The sequence below is a fragment of the Spinacia oleracea genome, chromosome 2 (assembly GCF_020520425.1).
Source record: "Spinacia oleracea cultivar Varoflay chromosome 2, BTI_SOV_V1, whole genome shotgun sequence".
Classification (NCBI taxonomy): Eukaryota; Viridiplantae; Streptophyta; class Magnoliopsida; order Caryophyllales; family Amaranthaceae; genus Spinacia; species Spinacia oleracea.
This window is the reverse complement of record NC_079488.1, coordinates 81946963-81969179: the sequence shown is the minus strand read 5'-3', so window position 1 is coordinate 81969179 and position 22217 is coordinate 81946963. Positions and strand designations below refer to the sequence as shown.

Here is a 22217-nt window from a genome sequence, read left to right as displayed (position 1 = left end):
GAAAAAAAAGGAAAATAAAATAAATATAATTTGAATTTCAAATTCAAAAAGCAACTGAAATTCGAAATGAAAAATTAGGACTGACGTGGCAAAGATGATGTGTAATCATCCAGTAAGAGGGCAAGGTACCCAGGGACCACTTACCCTGGGTGTAACCAAAGCCTTTGCGAAATTCAAAACTCACCGCAACACTACTCCTTTCCACACTATCCGACCGCATAGGGCGCTAATACATTAACTGGTGCGGAGTTTTTGGTGTGAATGAGTAACAAATTAAGGGCAATATAATTACAAAAGGGAGATTTGAACACGAGACCTTTCATACACAGGATCTCGGTCTTAACCACTATGCCAAAACCTCATTGGTCCAACTGGTGCAGAGATAGTCTTCCGTTTTCATGCAGAAGAATTATGTGTTCCTCTTAGGAAAGTATTGAAACAACAAAAGTAAAACTCGTGTTACAATATTTACACAAATATACACAAGTAACACAAGACTAGTTTACAATGTGACATTCCACAATCAACTGGTTCTTCTAAGCATATTCAAAATCAAGTAAGGATCACGAATGTCCTGACTATCTTGTGAATCATCCTGGCTACCTTGAGAAAAATCAGCAGTGGTATACGTTCGAACTCCAGCACCATGCCCACTACAATCTCTCAGTTTCCCTTGTTGTGCCCTTCTCACTTCCTTCTGACGTTCAGTGAGCTCTGACCTCTTTCTTTTCGGGCATGGAGGCAGCTTGCTCTTACAAGAAGAACCATCCATTACATTTTCCAAAAGCTTTACTCGTTTTGAGCACATATTTAACGTAGCTGTTACTTTGGGCTTCGGAACAGAAGTGTTAACCTCTAAACTCGGACTATTTTTCTCTACTGCTGGTGCTCTTCTGTTTCGGATCTTTAGCTTTCCAACTCGCAATAGCTTGTCCAAAACACGGAGCAAACATGGGGGAAAATCTAAATGGGCTTCATCTCCGTAAGCAGAGTTCCAAAAGTTGATTGTGGGGTCTGATATGGAAGGATTAGGGTGGTCGAGTGCTTTTTCGAGTAGAGGTGCTTGAAGCTCAAGGAAGGTGGAGTCAAATACAATTGTTGGCCAACTACGTAGCAAACTTCTAATAATTTCTTTCCACAAGATTTGCAGATGATCTTTGATGCTTTCACAGTTTGTTGCAGAGTCCGACAGCAAAGGCAGCAGTGGATCACATAGAACCTGACAACATATCAGTGGGTTAAAATTAACATACGCTTCGTAGAATTTACAGCTATTTAGTCATGGAATTTTTTCTGAAAACGAAACTTAAGGATATAACTCAATAAGTGTATGATTCACAAACCTTAAACACGGAAATAATATCTTCCTTCCACTGAAGGCAACTGACTAAGCGTGTCAAAGGAGGAAGTATCCTGCAATATCAACAATAATAAGTTAGTATACGTAGTATATGGAAAATAGAAATGCATAAACAAATGTCTTGTCTAGTTGGTTCTGAAGATGCGCAACCTTGAAATTACATGTTCTGGTGCTTCATTATTTGTGGTCGCGAGATTCATAAGCCTACATAATCAAGCCAAAAAACAATCAGGTCTCTGCAGTGAACCGACATTGTAAAAAGTAAAACCAGAATTATAGTAATCAACAAGAACGTTAATGAGTTCTCGAAGACTTAACAACTAAGATATCCTTAACAGATCTCTAAAGGAAATGTATTATATCTTTGCATGAGCTAGACAAAAGATGGAACATCCATTCAGAAGTAGCAAAGCAATGTCAGTATGTATTTCTCAACAATTATACCGAGTCTAGCAGAATTTAGCACACAAGCTAGATATAATCTCCCCATTAAAAGCTGGAGGGATCATTATTCAGAATGGAAATATTCGCCCCTACAGCCCTATTTGCATTTCATTTTACTCGTTGCTATTATCTTGAAAGGGTCTAAAGTTATCCATTATACATAGAAGACCAGCCAAAAAACTAAACTTCTTGTTTATCTCCAACACAACAGGACATCATGGTGATACATTAATCTGAGCACAGTTTCAGGGAAGACAGAAAAGAGAAAAGGACGAGTCCGGCAACGAAAAAAGGAGGAAAAGGGACAGAGATGTCTGTAAAATACCACTATGTGAAAGAGGGTCATCCGCTCCATCAACAAAAGGTAAAGTCTAGTTCAAGATAGGTACACTGTAGTATTGTACTAAAACAAATTAAAAGTTATTCCATGATTGAGTAAAGTTACTGTTATATCAAAAAGAAGAAATCAGCCAGTCTACGGTTACTTAACATAGAAGACAGAAATATATTGATTAACGAGAACATGCAGCCATGCAGGACACATAGAGGCTGGAGAGATGAACACAGGAAATTGACTAAAAAGAGGACAATTGTTCCCTTAAAGCAGGTCTTTATCAGAATCTGAAGTCCAGCATACCGAATAGTTTATGATTGACAATAAACCAGAGTGAGTGGTTTGCCAACTGCCAAGATATGTAAATGTAGCCAGCTATGCATCAAGTTTTTGCAACTATATCCCATAACAGGGCAGAAACAGAAGCCATGTCAAGTTCGTTACTACTATAAGGCAAGTAAGCAACAATGTGTGACTGCTAAAGAGACAACAGATATAAGTAGTTCCAAGGGTAGAAAATCATAATAACACTAACCTGGCTATGAACTCCAAGCAGTTGTTAATGCCACTGGATTCTGCATAACCACACTTAATTGCTTCAGGAGCAACCTTTTCTATATGCAAATTCTTTAAAATACACTCGGCTACAATCCCACAGAGAGAGAGAAAATGGTGCTCCTGGCTGTTATCACGATGATTAACCTCAGTGACAACCTCCCCCGTGTCACTTTTTTGAAGGAGGAAGCCATTCAAAGATGAACAAATATCTTCTGCAAAACTATTCTTATTTTGATTTTCTTGCAGGTTAGTAGAATTCAATATGCAATAAAGTGAGATCCACACTTCTGTAACGTGAGAAATGTTCTCTGAGTAAAATGAAGAAGCTATAAGGGAGCTGAACGGCTTTTGGGTGCTTACTGGTTTCTGAGAGGTACAGACAACAAATGGATAAAGCAAGAAGTAGCACAAGGTAAGACGACCAGTATTACCAGGCTGAGCTGCGAATGGCACGAGATCCTTGGCACCATCTACATATTCCTTCAAACACTGGGCAACTGTAATCCAAACCCTCAAAGAGTTATGATCACCACCATCATACAACAAACCAACAATGGCATGGATCACTTCAAGAGAATCATACGAAGATAGTACACGACTAAAATAATTATATGCTTCCTGTATACTGGACCCAACGCTGGCAATTTTATAGCTAAATTGAACCACCAAATAAAAGTGATGAAAAGTTAAATAAATTACTGGTGAAACCATATCCATAAACTTAATGGGGCAAATTCCTATCAGCATTTTGCATCCAACTTCACCTGTACAAAAATACTTCGTGTCTAAGGGAACCTTGTAAAGAGGGGAGCCCAAAATAGACGGATCAAGCTCCTGAGTTACAGCCTCTAAAGTCCGCAAGCAAGCAAGTTGAAAGTCATGTGTTGCGTCATCCACACATAAAGCAGTGTCACATACTGTCTTTAAAAACACCAGAATGCCATTTATGGACTGCATAACAGTGTCATAATTAGTTGAAGATTTCGTAAAATCTATTTGAACACCTTTCAAGAAGAAACGGAAAATCTTCAATGCATTATCACAAACCAGCCTCTTAATTTCAGGGCACAAAGTTACTTTTGCTGCTTGACAGAAAATCATCTGTATCATTCTCACAAGAAAATCCATCTGACTATAGTCCCAAGGCAACCATCTAATAAAGTAATTCTTTAATGTAGATTCTTCCGATAAACGACTTACATTATCAGTTGTTACGGGTGATATTTTACTGTTAACCTGGGTACGTAATCCACAACTTCCAGTTTTTGATTGAATGAAATTATGAAACAAATCCATGCAGAACCTCCACCTCCACATGTTCTCGTCCTCAAGTCCAATGTTGAAAACTATCTTAAACACAGGTTCCACAACCATACCTAGTATCTGAGGATCATTTACTCGGCTATCAAGCTTGTGTAACAGATAGCACCAAGTGTTTAGGCAAGATGATTGAACAGAAATACCAGTTTTGCTTGTCATGATTCCAATTACTGGTGTCATAATGAGCTTTAAACTTCTTGCAGTAACTTGTGAAGTATCACCACAAACTTTTGAAGGAAGAAAAATAAGTGCATCTATTAGACCTTCCCATGCTACCTGCACAGCGAGAATACGAACTAGATGTCAAGGAAGAGCATAGGACTACCATGATTCCTAAGCTTACAGTATTCTAGGATCTTGTTCAAAGGCATGCCTGAGAGTGAATGTTAGGAATCATAAACTCATTTGGAAACATTATGACAGACAATAATACCAATTCATGAACTCATTTCCCAAGAAAGACGAATGTGCATAGCATGTGCTACTATACTTTTTTATCCTTGCAAGAAAAAACACATGTGGCGGCTTTTTCTGTGGAAGAATCTCCACAGAGAAGGCACAGAAAAGGTATATCCAATATTACTCACCTCATGAACTAAAACATGGTACAAAAGGATACCTGTGTGGCAATCTGGACTTGGGGATCTGGATCTGAAAAGGTTTGCTCAGGGAGTTTCAGCAATTTATTAACCAAACTCCTACTCTTCAGGGAATAATGTCCAAGAATACGGATAAACCATCCCCATGCTTGGAGAGCCTGAAGTTTCTTACCATGTTTCAGCATTTCCTCCATCTCAGGAAGTAGCCTTAGCTTCATGTCCTGAGCAATGGCCTAACAAACAAACAAAAAAAACATATTAAGCAAGTGGGGTCTGTTTGAAAAATAATGATCATGAAAACTAGGTTACTGCATAAAGCTCTACTGTCTCCCAGCTACTCTAATGATGGGAAGCAGTGGAACTTTTCCCAATGATTCTGTTCATGCTACTTTACACAGCTGGAACCACCAATTCTGGACAAAGAAGATTTCAGATATCGAAATTCTACTTGTTTCAAGTGAATTCAGAGTCAAATCTGCGTATGCAATATTGCTAGCCCAGAATTCAGGAATTTTAGCCCCTAGATTGAGTTAAAAAAGTTTCTGAAAGTTCCTATAGAGTATGAACATACAGGCAAAACTTAACTCTATCATATGGCGCCTCTGCCAAAAGGGCATAGCAGAGATTGATAGACTTTGAAAATGCTCAATCTCTTCAGAGCTCTGGCAGATAGGATCCTTAGGAATATACACTGCCTCCTCAGGTACTAATGTATTATACTCCTCACTCTTTGGATTCAACATTTTATAAGTTATTCAGCTTCAGGGTGGCTCTCAAAATACAAGAGTTCCCTACTTTATCATCATATTATGGAATATGGACCATTCGGTAAACAAGAAATGAGATTCTATCTCAGGGGCGAAATGTTAATCTGCAAACTTGTCCATAGAGATTTAAATGAAACTGTTTATGTCGGGGGGGGGGGGGGGGGGGGGGGGGGTTTGGCTGACACTGTTTTCAGATGGAAGTGTACGCTTGTGTTCAAGGGTTTGGAGAGAAATTCAAAGGTTTTTGGGCAATTAGGATTTAGACATATTCTAAGCAACTGGTTAACCTGCTGCTTACTGGGGAAAGAATCCCGATGGGAATTCAGGCTATAACATCAGAGATAATTTCACATAGCTAGCAGCCTGACCTGGTGTTCCATTCAGAAGGTCTCTGGCCAACATGTTCAGCTGACCTATGAATTTTGAATTTCTGTAGAATCCTTCATGTTTTCAATTTGTAAATTCCTTTTCTTATTTGATGTAAAAAAATAAACTACTGCGTAAAATATCCCTAGAAATGAGGGAAGACATACTTGAAATTGTAACGAAAGAGCAATCAAGGCCCACAGGCCCCATAGCATAAGACTCAACCCTCTATAAGATGAATGAGGGGCTAAGAGCTTAAATTAAGGAGACAAAAAGGTACCACGATTAACAATACCATGACAGTTCATACTTTTGAACAAGTCACAAATAGAGTAAGAGACAGTGAAATGACTGAAATCTAACTCATCCCACTACTCCTAAATGATACTACTCAATCAAGAGGACCATAAATAGGGCCATGGAAAATAGATTTCTCATATCACATGTTTTGTCATAAAGGACAATCAATACATTACTCTTGATGACTAGATAACAACAATGAACAGCTTCATGATTAGTCAAATTCAAAAAGAAAGAATATCACGAGAGCACAGTTTCTTTCTACCTCACCCAATTATAACATAAAAACAAGTATATGATGGTTTCCTAGTATTATCAGTTTCTGCAGGAAAAGGTCCATACCTTTGAGAGAGACAATTGTGGAGGAACAATTAGACATTTGATCTTCAATAAACATCTTTGGCACATATCCCTCTCTCTCTTATCGGCACTAAGGAGTCTTCTATATATACAAGGAGCCCATAAGTTCGATGAATCTCTCATTTTTTCACTTATCTGAGTTGCCAACTTTGTGACAGCCTGTCAGAAACAGAACCACGAGAAAGAGAGAGGAATTCAGAAACTTCACATCAATCAATCCGTTGTGCAAAGAAACATAGGATTGAAAACATAATTACGCAACAAACATAACACAACAACTTCCTCCTTGCAAAACTCCATATATCAAAACAAATCATTTATAAACTGATTGAGCACTCGTTCCAGCGGTTTCAGAAATAGGAAGAAATCAGCAACTGTTTTTAGGTACATAATCTTGACTTTGGGCAACTCCATCCCCACCCGATATTTTCTTTTGCACAAAGACTTATGGGTTGAAGTTCAATAATTTGCAGTAGGGATGGTAAAACATGATTCATGATGTTTTTTCAACTACTCAACGTGCTACATGTAGCATCATCTGATGCTCATTGATAAGTCGCTAGTTGCTACACCCCTGTCACATACTCACATAATTCACTCATAGTAGAGATATTTCTTAGCAAATTGTTCGATACTCTCACTATATATTGAGTCCACTATCATTAGGTTCATTATAGATTGAGTAGTTAAATCGAAGTACTTTAGTCTAATAGTATCTTAAAAGAAGATCCCGCTCCTGAACAAGATACCTGAATAGCTTCAAATGTTGTAGATAACGAACCAACAGGATTGTCAAGGGAATGAACAATAGCCCTCAACAAGGAATCAAAGTGAGAATCTAAATATGAAGCATCTAGCTGCTGGATTGATATACACCACACACCTAGATTGCAAACCACCTGCAATCATGCACTTCAACATGTTAGAATGCGTCAGGTGCAACAGAAAACCCCAACAAGACCAATACATGACAGGCATTCATTACCTTAATTTTCGTTGTTACTATCAGTCTAGCCAATGACTCTAGCACTTGATCTACGTATTCCTCTGCATTTCATCACTCCACACAATCACATAGGGAAATTTAATCTCAACTATGAGAATGAAATAAAATAGTTAACAAATATACATTCAAGTACACCCTACCCCCGTAACAACAAAACATTCATCTATTATACGAGCGTCTCACCAATCATTATTTCATCAACCACAAGATCCGGCGCAGTTCGTTAACAACAATATAATTCTAGTTCATCTAATCATACGAGCCTCTCACCAATCATTAGTTCATCACTCCCAAGACCCGGCACAGTTCGTTAACCACAATATACCATTATACATTCATAACAATCTGACACAAAACTTAAGTGCTTATATCATAAAGTAATCATCTTAAAGTAGAGACAATTGAAGACATACTCGAAACCGCTACAACGAGGGAAGGATGGTAAATTATGAAGCCCAAACACTTCAACGCCAGTGAAACACTGCAACAACAATCCAAAAATTGAAATGTTAAATCAATACGATAAAATAAAAACAGTAATTTGCAAAACTAAACAACTAATTTGAGGCATAACTTCTGCTTACATTTCTTCATCCGCATCGTTAACTCGAATGTCAGCGATTATCGAAGAAAGGATAAAGTCATTGAAATCAGCAAGAAGTTGAATTAACGAATCATCGTTGCTCGCCAGCTCTTGAAGATGCTGAAGAGTTGAGTAAGCAAGTGACTTTTCTGATTTTGAAGATGAGATATTTAGGGTTTTAATTTGATCTAACTGCTCAGAAAAAATCGACATTGTTGCTACTGATTCTTGTTCATGGATGTTCTGATGATCTTTTCGGAATAATTATGTTCAAAATTCAATCAAAACCCTAAATCGGGAAAGGAGAAGGGTATCAATTTTCGCGCCATATTAGAAGTTGGTGGGAAATTGGGAATAAATATATGGGCTTTGGGCTTAGTTTAGTCCAACAGTTGGTATTGCTAGGAGCCCTAGGAGTAGTTCGCAATATGGAGTAGCCTACCCGGATTCTGCTACCCGTATGGTCATATGAGACGGAGTAACCTATACGATAATGTGTTCAAGTGTTCGATACGGCTACTTTATGAGAAATATATGATTTTAGTTTAAAATAAAGTAGTCAAAGTGTCTATAACTCCATACCCATTTTCGAGTGTTGAGAATCCTCTTACATGTACTTGAGGTAAAATGAAAACCCCATGTAACATTCGAGATTATTGTTGTTGTGCATTGATCAACATTGGAAGAATCGAGTACGATTAAGCATTTAAGCAATTATGATCTCTCCCCGAAATTATGCAGTTTTACTGATGTATGTGTATATACTTATAGGTCATAAACAAATTAGCGGTAAGGTGACAAATGTGAATGGTGAAATGAAGTACTTAATTAAGGCACATTATACCGCGTCCCATTATTTGGGTGCGTGTGATAAATCTTTACAGTTTTTTTCCATTCATTGCATGATAACTATCTAAGTCACTTAATACTTTTTATTGTTTTCTTTGGGAGAATGCAAAAGATAGCCTATAAATCAATGAACTAAAGGCATACAAAGTAGAAAAACCCTATAAAAAAACCTTAATTTGGTTAAATAGTAGAGAGAGGGGTAACTTTTATGGTTTATTTGTTTTTAAGTCGTTAAATGATTCTGCATTTAGGGTTTTTTTTTACTGTATTTAGTTCTTGGGTTAAAAAAAAGGGGTAACAGTCGCTACTCTTCTCCTTCAATTGCGCGCGCTCGCCCCCTCTCTCTCCACACTACGTCCTATTCGCTGCCGGAGCACAATGCCGTCGCTTGATATCATGGGTGACCGCCGATCCGGCCAAGATGTCCGCACCCAGAACGGTGACTCTCTTTCTCTCTCTCCTTCCCTCATTACTTCCGGCTGACCATTTCTCTGATAATTTTGTTTTGTGGGCAGTGGTGGCATGTCAAGCAGTATCCAACATTTTGAAATCGTCTCTTGGACCCCTTGGTCTCGACAAGGTCGTTTTCTTCTTCCCTTTTCCTCACTCCAATTCTCCAATCCTTTTTACTTTTACTTTGTGATGCTTATCTGATTATATGTTTAATTCTGGTTGTCTTAAGTTTCACTTACTTCGTGCACGCAATTGAACCACTAATTGGTCATGTGATCATGTAGGTAAAGGTTACCATGTTTATGAATGGAGACATATTTTCAACTTTGATCCCTTTATTTGTGGGAATGCTTAGCATTTGTGATGTGTTTCGAAGACACTAAAAATGTTATTTTGGTTGAAATGGATGAAATTTTAGATAGGGCATTATTTTTTAATTAAGAGGCAAGCTTGGTTTTACCTAATCCCCTAATCACCACATGAACCGCTTACCAAAAAAAACAAATTGTAACATGAAAATGATACATTTTTGGTCTTATTTGGCAAATTAGGCAGACAATTGTTAACCCGTACCCAAATCTCCCACTAGCGAATCAGGTAACAGTTGTCAAGCTTGTAGAAGTCGTTTCAGCTAGGTCATAACTTAGCGGCCTTAATGTCAGCATCGTCATTGTGTTCAACACTTCAACAGTATCAACGGATTCTAAGGAACTGTAAACATCACTTCGCTTGCTGCCCTTGTGTTTCAGTACTTTCCTCAAAATGCACTAGTATCTGATTCATTTCCCAGGGGATAATAAGTATTCCTGATTATAAACTATGCGAATATATCTTATATTATCTGATTTAATATATGTGTAGATGATGGTTGATGATATTGGTGATGTTACAATAACTAATGACGGGGCTACCATTCTTAAAATGCTGGAAATCGAACATCCAGCTGCTAAGGTACTCAACACTTTCCTAAATACAACACTTTCATTTTTTATATTTTTTTTGTCTCACTTGAGTCTTCGGGTTTATTCATGATCCTGGTTTGCCTTCTTCAGATCATGCAGGAGTTGGCTGAACGCCAAGATAACGAAGTGGGCGATGGAACAACGTCAGTGGTTATTTTAGCTGCTGAGTTGCTCAAGGTGAACTATATAACCTTTTGATTCCTCTTCTTGGCTTTCTTATGTCTAGCTAGCATAATATACAAGTTTATGTCATTTCTGTTGTGGTAATTCACTATTGCAGAAAGCAAATAACCTGGTGAGGAATAAGGTTCATCCAACATCTGTAGCAAGTGGATACAGGGTCAGTATGATCCTCAACCTTTCTATATTGGCTTTGGATCCATTTTATTCCTTTTTCATTTTTTCTGAACTTAAGAAAATCTTGTATGTACTATGATTGTGGTTTCTGACTTTCTGGCACATGCTTTGGCAGCTTGCTATGAGAGAAGCATGCAAATATATTGAAGAGAAACTTGCAGTGAAGGTGTGTTTACTTGTTAATATTTGGTTTCATATGTTCTTTGTTAGTGGCATGTGGATGTGAGTTGAGCTTTATACCTGTCTTGGAATTCTTTCTCTGTCACTAGACTTGCATGCTTCCACGAGTACAGTCTCTGTTCCTTGCGTGCGTATTCGTGTTGGATATTGCTACTTGTCCTGATGTTACCCTAGGCTGTTCAAATGAAAAAAAATCCATGTTTTTGGTCCAAATGAAGTCCCAGTGTCTTGCTCTATACCCATGCTAGAGTGGTCTGACACAGGTACTTGAGATGAACGAAACTAAGTAACTTAGAGTCGAACTTTACTTATTGGCCTATTGGGGATTATCTTGGTTTTCAAAATCATGTACCTCCGTTAATTTCTCTATATTCTTGTAAATGAAGTAGCACCTGTCATTTTCCTCTTCCCTTGTGTTGTTTTTTTCCTTTATCTGTTGGACTAACTTCTAAGAATCCAAGTTTTCTCAAGGTATATTAGTGTTTGGATGATTAGTATTAAACTATCAATTGATTCAAGATGCACTTGGGAATTCATCACGAAGTTCCTGGTTTAGTTAGTGTTCTAAATGTTAGCTAGATGATTTGGTTTTCTGAGGAGTGTGACTTGAAAGAAAAAATACTCTTTTGTGCTGCATAATTGATGTTATTTTTTGTTCCTTAATTTTTCCTTTAAATTTTTTGTTCTGCTATGTGTAATTTTGACTGTGTGTATAGGTTGAGAAGCTGGATAAAAGTTTTCTTGTGAATTTGGCAAAGACAAGCATGTCATCAAAGTTGTTAGCTCCAAACAGTGACTACTTTGCAAGCCTGGTATGTCTCTGGTTTCTCTTATTTCCTGGATTATCTTATTACTTAATGTTGTCTAGTTCTGCTAGAGATATATTACCTTCTATCCTCCTTTACATGGCTATGGTTGATGTGCAATTAAACAAATCTGGTAATACACAAGGGATTTAAGATTTAATGTGAACCACAAGGTTGGAATTGGAAGTGTCAAAGACTTTAACATATGCTCCTGTACACGAGTAAATTTGTGATCCATTGAGGATTATCTCCCCTCTGACTGAAGCCTTTTCGATTTGAGGAAAATTGTAGGAAAGCAAAGGAAATAAGTAATTATAAACTTGATGAAAGTGGTTGGTTCTGATGAAAGTGGCCCAACACAATGTTTCTACGAATAGGATGTCTCTAAAGATGCGAGCATGTGCATATGTGCTATAAGTGTTGGGTAACTATCTGTAATCCTAGGGTGGAGTGTTTTGAAACCTTAAGCTGATGGCGGGCTCCACATTTGAGATGTTTTTATCAAGTTTTTCCTTCAATATTGACATTCCTCTGCTCTATCTCTTAAAGCTCATTTTTTCTTAGTGGCTATGTCTACATTACACCATTAACTGGCTGGTCATCTCAATACACCTTTTGTAAATTCTTTAAAGTCAATATATTTGGTACGAGGTTTCCTCTTATTGTCCAGGTTTTCATAAGTTTTTTAATTATGTTATGCAGTGTTTGTGCATAATGTTCAAACCCTTTAACTGTCTCACTGCTTTCTGTTTCAATTTTTTTTTTCTTCAAAATAATCACTGTATCTAAATGGATGGATTGTATTTTTTAAACAGAGTTAAGTCTTTACACGTTTCCAGCATGATATTAGTTCCTTTTGTCAACATTTTCCAGGTTGTAGATGCTGTACAGGCGGTAAAGATGACAAATGTGAATGGTGAGACAAAATACTTAATTAAGGTATGTTCTACCTTGTTCCAATGTTGGGTGCTTGTGGTAAATCTTCACAAGTTTTGTCTGTCATTCAAAACCGTCTACATCTCTGAGTCCTTATTTACTGTTTTCTTTGCATGGCCCAGAGCATCAATATTCTTAAAGCTCATGGGAAAAGTGCAAAAGATAGCTATCTTTTGAAAGGTTATGCTCTTAACACCGGCCGAGCGGCTCAAGGAATGCCCAGTAGAGTTGCCCCGGCTAGGATAGCTTGTCTGGATTTCAATCTCGGGAGGACAAAAATGCAAATGGGTTGCCAAGTTTTAGTTACTGATCCTAGAGAACTCGAGAAAATCCGACAAAGGTGATCCATTTAACTTGGCTAATGTATCTCTTACAGTCTTACTTGAACATGTAATAAAGCAGTCATAAGATTTGTAAAGCGTAATAAGGCTAACAAGTAATGTACGAGTATTCTGATAATAAAGTGACGGATATTAGAAAATGTTAAATATGAGAAATTTGTTGATAAGCTGGGTATTCCAATTTGATGCATGCACATATTTTCTTTGTGACATGGCACACATTTTGGTATTGTTGAATAATATGATCTTAAATATATTCTTTACTAGGATGGTAGAGTTTACTCAATTGCTCTCGAGCCTGAATAGATAATAAGATAGCTTGTTGTTCCTTTTGGGTGTCCCAAATTGTTTGTATGATCCCTAAAGTCAAACAGCTAACAATTTTTCTTTTTCGTTTGTACCCATCATAACATAAGAAACCAATTTTGAATAAATGGATTAGGTAACTAATTACAAGTTTATATCTGGTAAAAGGCTGAGGATAATTGTCATCATAGGTTATAGACTGACATAGTTTGGCAGGATGTAAAGTGAGAAGATGAACATTAATGGAAGAAGAAAATAAGTGTGACTAATTTCTGGATAACAGTAATAATAAAAGATAATACGAAGTACCAGATTTCAAGAGGCTCGTTTCTCTCAAAGTGCAAAACAAAGCTAAAGGAAACACTCAATAATATTCTCCTGATATCTCTCTGTGTCTGTTCTCTATATATAACATTTCCCAGTCTAACTAAATAATTATTTATTGCCTACACTACCCCTCCCCTGTAGCCCATTCTATTACAGATTTCACCTCCAAATGACCAAATAATCTGGTTTGTCTTCAAGAACATGCAGATCTCAATGTAATGAAGGGACTAGGCAAAAATACAAATGTTGGAATTTACAAGGAAAGTTAAGTTTGCTAGAATTATTAGATGGACACTTAATGTCACATAGGCTGTGAACAACATTTCAGTATATTATTGGTAGTTGGGGAATGCTTCTTTCAGAAAAAAACCTCTAAGGTCATGTTATGTCTAACCTCTATGGTCATGGTATATCTTTAGCTTTTTCCTTTAAAGCTGTTCTCAGGCAAGATGTCTTGTGAGTTGTGATGGAACTTATTGAATGTCCTAGAAATCATCAGGAGTTACAAATTTTAGGACGTACTTTGAAGTTTTCCCTGCCCTTAATTAAATTTCTTAAGGCATCAGCTGGATAGCTAGGATCAATTTCAATTTGTCTTCCCCTCGCCTCTCCCTCCCCCGAAGAAAATACTCCAACTTCCCTTACCAGTAAGTTTTATCTTGGTGGACAGTTCCTTGGCATGATAAATCCTAATGCCAATATTTTGTCTTATTTTTTTTACTTTTCCTTTCGCGCTCGTGTGTGTGTGCGTGCAGAGAAACAGACTTGACCAGAGAACGTATTAAGAAACTACTGAATGCTGGAGCTAATGTTATTTTGACCACTAAAGGAATTGATGACATGTCACTAAAGGTAAGCTTCTTTTTGTTTTGCTTACGATCATTTTTCTTTCCCGGTTCTGAGTTTATTCTCTATACAACATTGTGCTGTGGGTAGATAAATTCGGTGAATAAATTTGACCAGCATGCATGTTTGAACGAAGTGTAAATATGGAGTTAATTTTTCTTCTACATGTGAATTTGTCATGAATCCTTATTCCTGTTTCCGTACTTTGTTTCCTGTCTTTTTTTTCCTTTTCATATTTTTTGATTTGTCTAGAAAACAGAATACAAACAAACAATAAAACTTTTTCTTAGAATGTCAATCACAGATTACACACTGAATCAAAGTAACCCAATTTCTTTGAAGATGTTTCTTAAAACCCTAACCCCCTTAGCCCACAGTGACACTAAATAAGTATTTCTATTACACACCGAATCACATGTTAAATTTTTTCCTGAGAGAATGGGTGTAATTCTATCTCATTTGTAACTGTTTCTTTTTTACTACTAGCAATCATCTTCCGAGGTCGATGTAATCTCTATTATAAAAGCTAACTCATGAGCAATTACCTTTTTTTAATTTTTCTTTTAAAATTTAATATTTTCATTGCTAAAATGTTAACATGTCATACATGATTTTTGAAATTATGCGTGCATGTAAATCTAGTTTATTTATCTAGGTGTCAGTGAAGAATTGTTTTTGACTTATACCATTAATGTTTCAGGTTAATACTGGTTGTATGCATACTTCTTTTTAATAGTGGAATCTTTGATTTTATCCATTTAAGATTCGTGACTTATTGACCTTTCCAAATTTTGTTATTAGTATTTTGTGGAGGCTGGTGCAATTGCTGTCAGACGTGTGCCGAAGGAAAACATACGCCATGTTGCTAGAGCCACTGGTGCAACACTGGTATGTTTGTTGAGACATAGCCTTACTTTTAGCAGTGCTGTTCTGGAAACAATTCGGTCTAACAATTCAATGATATTCTTCCACTTTTGTACATCAATAGGTTGTAGCAATTCGACTACTTTATCACTTTCTAAAGTTTTCAGTTTTTCAACAAAGTAACACTAGCTACAAGCTGGCCTGATTTCATTGCATCTTGTTTTAGAGACAAAGCTGGAATTTTACATAAACTGGGGGGGGGGGTCTTAAAGGGGAGCTTATTTACAAATTAATTTAACTTTACAGTGTGAAAGTGGACCTAGATTATGGTGTTTTATTGAGCTATATGTCAGCATACTCTAGAAGTGGTTCATATTAGCAATTACTTCAGAAACAAAATCATGATGCTATTACCCACAATAGGCGGGCAGGAAAACATAAAGGAGCAAGATTGAATTGAAGGAGAGTAATATTAAATTGGAAATGAACATAGCAATCTGTGATGCAGGACGTTCAGATTGGAAACTACTTGTCATCACTTTCTTAACCCTCATTAAGCTAATTTGCTGATAAAAAGGTGCAAAGAACAACGTAGTATATAGAGCTCTATGAATTCAGTTTTACGGACCAATAGTTCTTTTGATCCCAAAGCAGCTCAGGCCTCATGGTCAATTTCATTGGTTTTTAGCCCATCAGTGCTAATCTCTAATGCTGTTGGGTACTTGTTATGCCTGTACATCTTTCTTGGTAGATCATAAGTGTTCTTGTATTGAGATTTCTATTATTTCTTATTAGTTGTCACTCTTGTCAGTTTATCTAGAGTGGGTTAATTCTTTCTTTTCAAGTTAATTACACTCATGCTTACTGTCAAGTGTAGCATTGAACTTTGTAAATACAGCTTGTCATGTATTTTCTGCTTTAAAATGAGGTTGATGTATCACTAATAGAATAATATTAAGGTGTATGATTCATTTTCCTCTTGCCTGTCAATGGCTGCAGGTTTCTACTTTTGCTGATATGGAAGGGGAGGAAACATTTGATCCTTCAGTTCTTGGACATGCCGATGAAGTTGTGGAGGAGCATGTTGCGGATGATGATGTCCTTATGATAAAGGGGACAAAAACTAATTCTGCTGTAAGTATCTGATCATGAATTTTGGTGTTACTGCTTTTTGGGGTGAGTAGAATAATCTCTCTGAAAATGCCACTCCGCCTGCTCGTCTGAAACTGGCATGCATCCACCCCCCTCCCCCCAGGACACGTTCATAGAATTCAGGATTCTTGGATTTTTATGTAGGAATTTAAAGCACTACATGCCAGTGTGTTTGAATAGGCGTCAAAGTCCCATCCCAGCACTTAGGAAGGCCACCGCGACTTGTTTTCAGTGAGGAAAATGACCGAGTGTAAAGACCTGACCATGACGACCCATCTATGACCGCTTTGTACCTTTTTTTTACGGGGTGACCCACTTTTTACCTAAAACTGAATAACTCAATTTGCACCCAAACTGAACTGAAATGAATATGATTAATTTATCCATCTATCTCTATAAACTGTTGGTATTATACAATACTAGTGTCATGCAATTGTCCACTTCAATGAGGCATGCTGCTACGCTTGTGCTTTACCCCCAGGGTCTAGGAAGTTGTACTCCTATCGCCTTAATTTGCCTTGAGCCTTTTCAGGCTCTGCTTTATCTTAGACAATTACCTCTTTTTTTTCCTGTCATTATTAATTAATTTTGGTGTAATATTTCCCAGGTTTCTTTGGTCCTAAGAGGTGCAAACGACTTCATGCTTGATGAGATGGAAAGGGCTTTTCATGATGCTTTGTGCATTGTTAAGAGAACTCTTGAATCAAACATGGTAAAATTTTGATTTTGTTTGCGTTTCTTTTGCTTTTGAGATGGATTACTTTGATGGTTGTGTGGTGCTTGTAAAGGTTATGAACTATGAAGGACAGAAGGAGTAATTGATGCCTTTACATTCACCTCATGCCCTCAAACTTTGTTATCTGCTTTAAGGATAAAGTCAATTGATGAATAATGTGTGCTGCTCCAACTTTTTTGGGTGTGTGTGCGTGTGAGAGGGGGGGGTGTATGTGGAATGAGGAAGAGGACTGTTGTCTTATCCAACAGGCATCACAAGTCAACATGCATGGATGTGTCTTCATGGCTATTTAGTTTGCTACAAAGAACCAAGAGAGGATACTGTCGCATTACTGTGATATCTGTAGTTAGAGATGAATGACAATATATGAGGAAAGACGCGCAAATGAGTGATTCACTGTCATCATGATCTTGGAGACTAAATTTAACTTTCCGTGATATGTTAGCTTATGAGTCATGTTTATGGCTCACATATTATTCATGCTTTAGGGCACGCTTGGATTGGGTGTAATGGATTATGGGGGTAATAAAAGTCAAACCACCATAATAAAAGGACAATGAAGGTGAATTGAGGTGGTTGCAAGGAGGGTGGTGGGGTGGTATTGTGATGAGAAGTTGTGGTAGTGGTGGTGTTGTGAGGAGAAGGGAGGAAGGGGGGAAGTAATTACCCCCCAAATGGGGGTAATAATCACCCTAGTGGGATGGTGGGTAACTATTCCCCCCATGATGAGGGTATTTGTTTCCCCTTCCCTTTTATTTTCTTCTTGCCAAAACTAGCTTGTTCCCGTTGCCACCACTTCATCCCCTCATCATCCCCTCATCATCACCTTCAATTACCTTAGTTTGACTTTTATTACCCCTTTAATACATTACCCTCAATCCAAGCATGCCCTTATTGTTTCTGCAATTATATGGGATGAGAATTCTCTGGTGATCCTTTTTCTAAAATTGCTGTGGGGACTCCACAAGAAAATGATGAGATTTTTCATAATATTCTTTTCATTACGCAGGTAGTAGCTGGTGGAGGGGCTGTTGAGACAGCTTTGTCAGTCTACTTAGAGAGCCTTGCTATGACGTTAGGGTCAAGGGAGCAATTAGCGGTTGCAGAGTTTGCTGACGCCTTGTTAATTATACCAAAGGCAGACTTTCATCTTCTTTCATTTTGGAAAAACATTGTTTTTGTGATGCATGAGCTCGTGTGTAAACATGTGCCTGATATTTCTGCTAGGTTCTTGCCGTTAATGCAGCAAAGGATGCAACAGAATTGGTTGCTAAGCTACAAGCTTACCATCATGCTGCACAGACCAAGACTGAGAAGCAGCATTTTTCAAGGTACCCTTTGGGCATTGAACTGCTGATCACTCTTCTGCCCCATTTTCAGGAGACTTGTATATACGTGAATTTCCTTATACAACATAGTGCACAAATCCTAACATTTTATCTTGTGAATGGGTCATGAATCATGATAAAGAGTGGCTTCAGGCTTGTTAAATGATATGAGTATATGACTGACTCCCTTCTGCCCCACTGTTTGCAGCACGGGATTGGATCTATTGAAAGGCACCCTCCGAAACAACCTAGAAGCTGGAGTCGTTGAGCCGGCAATGAGCAAAGTGAAGATTATCCAGGTAAGATCATGAGCACTTTATTTGCAAGAGTTTATTGGCAAATAAAGTCAAGGTTTAGTAAAGAGTATCTATAAAGTTATCAGGGTCAAAATGCTGATTACAGGTCTATGAAGATAATGGTATTGGTAATGAAATAGTATAATTATTTTTTTACAAACTTTTCTATTAGACGGTCTTACACAAAAGACCACATTAGTGTCATATAAATTAATCATTGAAATTAATTAGTTAAACATTAAAACCAATTAGTTAAACAATAGAATTAATTAGTTAAGCACTGTAACTAGTTAGTTATGCAAATAAAACAAGTTAGTTAAGCAATATAACCAATTAGTTAACAAATCAAAGTGGTATTTCCGGTAAGGTGGTCTTACACAAAAGTTACCGTTATTTTTTGGTTGGATAACTTAGATTAGCTGAGGGATTTTAATCTTATTTTACTCATGAAGCCGTATCTAGCTTTGTTTTGGTATTGATTAGTGGTTGACTCTTTGCATTTCTAAGTGAATGCTTAACTATATATGTGTAATTTTGTTTTGGTTATCCAGCTTGCAACTGAAGCGGCTATAACTATTATCAGAATCGATGACATGATCAAACTTGACAAGGATGAGAGCCAGGATGTTGGGGAGTGTTGATTGACAAACACTTGATGAGTAGACTACTTGTAGCCTTCCCGTTCCGGCTCCGGCTAGAATCGTAGGTCTGAAACGATGTACCTCCTTCATTTCCCCGCTTATTCTCTTTAACGCAAAGGTTTCTAGTGTACCGACCAGAATTTTCATGAAATTGTTCCCGGTGAAAGATTTGAAATTATTTCAACTTCTTATTTGAACTTATATAAGACCTTATATGATCTTTGATGTACGTGGATACAAATCATACAATACTCACACTTGGTCTAACAATAATACTTTGGCTATCACCAAATGTTGCATCGGTATTATTACTCCGTACTATTGTTAAGAGTAAGAAGTTCTTTGCTACAATTACCGATGTAGGATGCAATATTTATGTCAAACAATACTCTGAAGTTTCTAGTATTGTACTTCGTATATGGTAATTTGATAACGTGACCCAAGTTGTGATAGTTGCCACTTGCCAACGGTGATCTAGTGTCATTAGTGAGAGTTGAGACATATGAAAGTGAACCTTTGTTATGTTCTGAGCTCTGCCCTCTGGTAAATGGTAATGCGACAACAAAAGAGCAATCAGACCCATAACGTATAATTGATTTTTTTGTGATTTTTTCTGCAATTTGGTTAAGAAAATGTTACTAGATATCCACAACTTACAAATGATCTGTTTCTTACTCAAGTTGACATAAAAAATATAGGAAAAGTTGCGTCTTGATTTGTGTATGATATGTTAGGTACATTTAAACTCCTTCCTGATTTGTATTGCCCTTTGTTGAGCATTCGAGCCATAACAAAAATAGATAGAAAATTAATTAGTCCAATGTTTATACAACGTACTTACTCTCTCCGTCCCTTAATACTTGACCTGTTTTGACTTTTTGCACTATTCACATAATTCACTTTGACCCTATTTTATTTCTAGTATATGAAAATAAAGGTTAGTATATAATATATTGTTGGCTTCATCTTAATATATATTTTCAAAATATTAATATTTTTATAAGTTTTTATAATATGTAGTTAAAGAAATTGGTGGTCAAAATTGTACATCGTCAAGCGTGTCCGGTCAAAACAGGTCGAGTATTAAGGGACAAAGGGAATATCAATTATATTTGGAAACCAATAAAGTCTTGACCTATTGGTAAGACAAATGGCTTGTATAACCTGTTATAAAAGTGTGGGATCATTTGACCCCACTTAAATTTGATTTTTCGTCTTGTAAAAATAGATTGGTTATAAACATAACTAATTGCACCCACTGAAGTTATCGAGTAATATTTTGAACTACTTGTAGACTCTGGATCTGAAACTGTTTGTAACATAGGTCTTTAAGTATGAATCCTCCTACCCATTTGTAATTTATAATTTGTAATTCCCTTATCACTCAATCACAACAAAAAAAATTGTTTTTACATAAGAGGAGCGCCTCTGCAAATTATCAGATTATTTATTTAATGAATGTAGTTAAAGCGATCATTACAGAGAAACATGGAGAATATCATAATTTAAGTTTCATTCAGGGGTGTGCAAAAAATTGGTCCAGACTGAAAAAAATGGACCGGACCGACCCAGACTGGATCAAATTGGATCGGAGGCAATAATTCTGGTCTCCGTGTCGAGAAATATCATTTTTCGGTCTTCGGTCCGGTCCGGTCCAAAATCGGGTATTGGACCATATTGATTTTTCCTTAATAAAGGATAATACTTCGTATAAACTATTTAAAATTTTAATTCTCTCCTTTAATATGTTGTAAATATTGGAATACTATAGTGTGATATATTTTATTTTGGCTTCCAGAAAAGGCTGTAAACAACTGAGTTTTTTTAATATAAATAGGTCTACAACTGGTCCAAACCGGTATGGTCCGGGTTTTTGACCGATTTTTCCGGTCCGGTCCGGGTACGGTCCAAACATTATCGGTACGATCTCTGAGTATTGAATTATCAAAATTTCGATATTCGATCCGGTCCAGGACGATCCGGATTTAGACCAATGAACACCCCTAGTTTCATGAATAGACAAATAAGCATTTCATTATCATTATCCTTACATGGCACCCGCCATAGAAATGAATCAATTATAGATATAAACCATTTTCCACATATTTTTTTTTCTTCAGATAACCTAGTCATAAATCATAATCTATTGAGCTATCACCATGCCAATAATTTCACACAAAACAAAATAATACTTCACAAACTATCCAAAATAGCTTTTGTTGCATATAATACGAAGATTATACGTACTTTCTAAATGATTTTTAGAAATTATTAAATAAATAAGATTACACGTAATTTTTAAATGATTGTTGAAAATTATTAAATAAATATTATTGGCAGAATTAAATATTAATTTGGTTGATTTTTCTTGCAACACCGGCTTCGACTTCTAGTTTCTTGGACGAAATATACATAATCACAATGTTATTTAGAAATTTTCAATTGCTTTAATTATCTATTACTATATACTAAAACAGACACCAGGAACGACACATGTCACTTCCTGGTGTAAAATTTTTCCGCCTAAAACAACTTCCTAAAATATATATTTTATTTTATTTTATTCTCTACTCTTTTTATAAAGTATCTATGTATGGAAAAAAATATTAGTTATAACTATTGCAATAATAGATACCACATAATAATAATTTTGCTAAATATTTTTTTTATAATATTTTATTCAAATTGGTACATTAATAATGGAAATTATATTCACGATATGTCGGTCAAAGTAGCATATTATACATATATATGTGCATACACGCAAGGATATTTAAAAATTATTATTTGACCATCTTTTTTATAAAAATTTTAATTGAATTATTTATCCCTTAAATCTA

General features: G+C 36.6%; 2 protein-coding genes across 2 annotated transcripts; one reads left to right on the top strand and one right to left on the bottom strand.

Moving 5' to 3' along the window:
* Positions 1–249: 249 nt before the first annotated feature.
* Positions 250–8337, bottom strand: LOC110777290 (uncharacterized). The gene is made up of 10 exons (XM_021981899.2): positions 7999–8337; positions 7828–7895; positions 7394–7455; positions 7158–7307; positions 6391–6567; positions 4636–4848; positions 2674–4292; positions 1511–1564; positions 1344–1413; positions 250–1219 (listed from the first exon to the last, which is right to left on the bottom strand). The coding sequence occupies exons 1-10, from the start codon at positions 8208–8210 to the stop codon at positions 524–526; spliced, it is 3321 nt and encodes a 1106-aa protein (XP_021837591.2). The 5' UTR covers positions 8211–8337; the 3' UTR covers positions 250–523.
* Positions 8338–9124: 787 nt separating this feature from the next.
* Positions 9125–19669, top strand: LOC110802618 (T-complex protein 1 subunit alpha). Its single transcript, XM_022008061.2, has 17 exons — positions 9125–9285; positions 9362–9426; positions 10161–10250; positions 10352–10438; positions 10542–10601; positions 10734–10784; positions 11515–11610; positions 12478–12543; positions 12663–12880; positions 14270–14366; positions 15162–15248; positions 16224–16358; positions 16984–17088; positions 18122–18250; positions 18340–18443; positions 18649–18739; positions 19288–19669. The coding sequence occupies exons 1-17, from the start codon at positions 9225–9227 to the stop codon at positions 19375–19377; spliced, it is 1632 nt and encodes a 543-aa protein (XP_021863753.1). The 5' UTR covers positions 9125–9224; the 3' UTR covers positions 19378–19669.
* Positions 19670–22217: the final 2548 nt, after the last annotated feature.